The sequence below is a fragment of the Ictidomys tridecemlineatus genome, chromosome 11 (genome assembly GCF_052094955.1).
Source record: "Ictidomys tridecemlineatus isolate mIctTri1 chromosome 11, mIctTri1.hap1, whole genome shotgun sequence".
Lineage (NCBI taxonomy): Eukaryota > Metazoa > Chordata > Mammalia > Rodentia > Sciuridae > Ictidomys > Ictidomys tridecemlineatus.
In genome coordinates, this window is record NC_135487.1 from 13,412,237 (window position 1) to 13,416,252 (window position 4,016).

Sequence of the window (4,016 nt, forward strand, 5' to 3'; positions counted from 1 at the left end):
GTGAAGGTGCAGACAAAGAGCTAAGCTCATCCTCAGCCCGGTCTTGGAGGACAGGTGGGCCTCAGTGACACATTAAGTGGACACAGATTGACCCAACACTGAATGCTCCCGCATGCTGAGTGTCGTTCCTGCTCCTCTCCACCCTATGAAGTTGGTGCTGACTTATCCCCCCTTGACAGATTAGGCAACTGAGACTTGAAGATTTGAGAGCCTGTCATAGAGCTGGGATCTGAATGAGTCTGTCACCCTGTAAGCACTACTCTAAACAAGGCTGCCTGCCTGCCAGCCTCCCAGCCATCCTCTCCTCACCATCCAAGGATGGCAGAGAATTCAGCCTGCAAATTCAAAATGGAGTGAACTTGCCCTTTGGGTAAGGACTTGCCCATTCAGCCCATCTTCCCTCCCACAGTGCCCCCCAGAGGACCCCCCACAATGTGTTTTTGCCTCACAAGCCAAAACCACCATCCCTTCCTTCCTGTCTGCAACCAGAAAATTGACAGCAAGTCCCTCAGAACCAAAGTGGAGGAAAGAGAGGAGAGAGACACAGGAACGGTAATTTTATTGTACATTGGAGAAATAGCCCTGTGTGCTGGTTCAAGGTGCAACATACAGAATATCCAATTTAAGAAAATAGGGAACCAGGAAAGAAAGGGAGGGGAAACCTCTTGAGGTCCAAAGTTGCAAACAAAAAATGGTAAAAGATTCCTCACGCAAGAGGCATTTTTGCAAATACCATGCAAAACAGGCAGCTGCTGTGCCTTAGAGAATCCCTATAAATAACAGAAGACTCCAAGCATTCCTTTATGTGGACTCAGAGCACAGGGAAAAGGAAGGAAACAAAATGCCTTTTGGCATTTCAAGATATTTGGCACTCTTGTGATTACATTTTTTTTTTTCTTTTTACAGTCCATTAGAGAGAATAAACTGACACAATATTAGAGAAAAAAAAACAGGCGGCTCAAACAACAGACTGCAGCGGGGAGGTTAGAAAAAGCTCAAGCATTTTTTTCTTTGTTTTTCCTGTTTTTTTTTTTTTTTCTGACATATAAAATGTGTCCATTTGCATTAACTTGGGCAAATAGCTTGCAGCAACAAAGAAACACAAGCTTTACAATTCATTTTAAAATAAGACAAGGATCCTTTCTATGTATCATTCCTTAGAAAAGTTATCTTCTTGTTTTAAACACATTCCTGATAACTTCAAAAGATGACCAAAATAAAACAGTATCTACAGATATCATTTTCTGATTTTTTTTGTACATCCAAAGTTAACAACATAAAAAAATAAAACTAGACAGCATTTCACATCCAAGTGCACAGAATCATTTTTGCAAGATTAAATAATGTAAACATTGGGAACAGCCAAATCAGCGAAGAATACCAACACCTCATCCGGTGTTGCCCCTTCGTTAAGTGGTTCAAAATCCAGATCTATAATTGCGCAATATTCACGGTATAGAAAAAGAAATAGATATTAATTTTGACAAATAGCTGCAACTGAGACTTCTTTTTTATTTCTTTATATAGTGTATATAGTGATTTAATTTTTTAAATTTTATGTATTTTATTTTTATTTTTGCAGAGGAGCCCAGAGCCTTCTCCTCCTCCTCCTGCTCCTTCTGCTCCTCCTCCTCCTCCTCCTCCTCCTCCTCCTCCTCCACACGCCTCATCTGTCTCCAGCCCGGCCTGACAGGTGACACAGGTTGTTGATTTCATCGTGGGTAGCAAGCTAGTAATAAATTGCAAAGTGCTTTCTCTTTTTCATGCTTTTTGCCAATAACTGCTCCCGCCGAGGTTCTTATTCTTTCCCTTAACTCATTGTCTTTGGGGGAGTTAGACACCCGGAGGTGCCTTGTCGGTCATATTTTTCAGCACGTCATCAATCCTATCATCTTCAATAACAACTGCAAAAAAGGGGGGGGGAAACAGAGGTGAGCACGCTTGGGCCCTGCCAGGGGTCTTCGATGTTTCTGCCAAGTGGGGAGGGGGGAGAGGGAGAGGGAGAGGGAGAAGGGCTCACTGCTCGGTGAGACAGCCCCCTCCTCCTGGGAGGCTGCCTAGGGACCCTTTACAGCCAGGCTCTGAACTGCGCTACCCCGAAAGCTGGGTGCCAGCTGAATGGTGCAAAAAAGGAAGCCCAGAGGTCGCGAACGCAGCAGCGGGCTGCAGCCAGCGAGCGCTCTGGCCGCGTCCTTCCCCCACCCCGTGCATTTTATTGAGAAAGGAGGCTCCTTCGCAGAGAAGGGAGAGGAGTGGGAGCCCCGGGTCTCCGAGGCTCTGAGCCCCCCCGCGGATGTCCCCAGCGCAGAGCGCGTGGCCAAGGCTGAGTGCGGAGGTGCGGAAGAGCCAGGAGGGGACGCCAGGGCCGGTTCCCACCGCGAGAGAGCTGGCGGAGGGTTCGGTCCTGGCCTGGGCCGGCGGCCTCCGGCCCTTGACTCTCCGGGTGGCTGCAAAGGACAGTCTTCCTTCGCCGCCTGCCTGGGGCTCTGCCTCTCTCACCATCTCGACCTAGCCGAGCCTTTCTCAGTCCCTCGGCGCGACGGTCGCCTCTGGAGATCTCGGGGTCTCTACGTCAGGGGTGCCGCTCACGCTCATTGTTACACTGCTTCCCTGTCCTCCCGAGACCTGCGTCCCAGGCTCCGGGCTCTCCCGCTGCAGCTGCCCCTAGAGCTTTGTCCCCGGCTCTCTGCCGACCTCGTTCTCCCGCGTACCCGCTCCCTTCCACCGCTACGTCTGTCTCTCCTGACAGCCGTCGGGCAACCTCCTGTCCCCGCGTCTCTGGAGCTCCTCTCGGAACCTCCCGGCGTCTCGGTCTCTCTGGGGTTTCTCCAGCTCTCGAGCCGAGCGCCGAGCCGTGGCAACTCCCCACCACCTCCCTTTACCAACTAACACGAAAGCCCGTGCGACCCGAGTGCCCCTAGCCACCGCGGCAGGAGTGGGAGCCTCCCCAACGCGGTTTCCCACGCCGTTCCTTGGGGGACCCTGGGACCCTCCCCCAGGACAGTACAGCGAGCGCAGCTGCGACTCCACTGCGCAAAAGAAGGGGGGTGAGAAATAAAAAAGCAAACTTTGACGCGGGTGGGGAGCGGGTATAACCCTTCGGCCTCCGCCGCAGCTAAAGGCCGCCACGCCCCCGGTGGACCCCACTCGGGATCCAACTGAGGGGGACGCCTACCCTTGGTCTGCCCAAACCCGACCCGCAGTGCGGGATCCCCCAATTCTGCGGGAGGGGATTCCATCCGGTTCGAACAGGCTCTGGTGTTCGGGAGACCCCTGCAAGCCTCCGCCAGGCCGCAGCGCCGGAAGAAGGAAGGAGGTGTCGGGGAAGGGACTGAGGACTCACCCCGCTTGCTCCGGCCGATCTGGCCCAGCTTGGGCGGCCGCTTGTTCTGCCCGGCGCCGAAGAAGTTGTTGGTGTCCTGCAGGCGGCACGAGAAGATCTGGCCCACGTCGCCGCCGTCGCCGTAGGGGCTCAGCTTCTCGTCGCCGTAGGGCAGCACCTCCGACATGGTCGCGTCCGGGGGCTCCGCGGCGGCACCTCCTCCGCCCGCGTCCCCGCCCGCGGCGGACAGGGTCAGCGGCGCTGGGGCCGGGGGCGGCCGGCCGGGGTCGGCCCCTGGGCTGCGGCGGCGGCGGCGCCGGCGAGAGGCTGGGGGACACCGCTAGGGCAAGAGCGCGCAGCCCGCGCGAGCGACCCAACGAGCGCCCGCAGCTGCGCTGCGCTGCGCTCGGGCTCCGCGCGCGAGTGGCTGCTGCTCCGGCCGAGGAGAGCAGGACTCACATCCTCGGCGCTCTGGGGCGCTGGGCGGGGGCCGGCCGGGCGGGGCCGCGAGCCGGGAGGGAGGAGGGTGTCCCTGCGAGCCCGGAGGGCGCGGGACCCAGGAGGGCGCACCCGGGGAGCCGGGCGGGCCGGTCCTGCGGCTGGTGCGGGCGGCGGCGCTGGATCCGCGAGGCTGACTGGGGAGCTGCAAGCCGCGGGGCTGCGAGGGGCGGAGGGGGAGGGGAGCAGGGGAGGA

At 56.5% G+C, this 4,016-nt stretch overlaps 1 protein-coding gene across 1 annotated transcript; it reads right to left on the bottom strand.

Moving 5' to 3' along the window:
• Positions 1–540: 540 nt before the first annotated feature.
• On the bottom strand, positions 541–3,630 carry Camk2n1 (calcium/calmodulin dependent protein kinase II inhibitor 1). Its single transcript, XM_005317542.4, has 2 exons — positions 3,344–3,630; positions 541–1,904 (listed from the first exon to the last, which is right to left on the bottom strand). The coding sequence occupies exons 1-2, from the start codon at positions 3,507–3,509 to the stop codon at positions 1,834–1,836; spliced, it is 237 nt and encodes a 78-aa protein (XP_005317599.1). The 5' UTR covers positions 3,510–3,630; the 3' UTR covers positions 541–1,833.
• Positions 3,631–4,016: the final 386 nt, after the last annotated feature.

Excerpts from the sequence above, each read along its gene's own strand:
- Camk2n1 (XM_005317542.4), bottom strand. The coding sequence starts at position 3,509 with ATGTCGGAGGTGCTGCCCTACGGCGACGAGAAGCTGAGCCCCTACGGC. Across the intron at positions 1,905-3,343 it reads GATCGGCCGGAGCAAGCGGG|TTGTTATTGAAGATGATAGG; the intron begins GTGAGTCCTCAG and ends CCTTTTTTGCAG.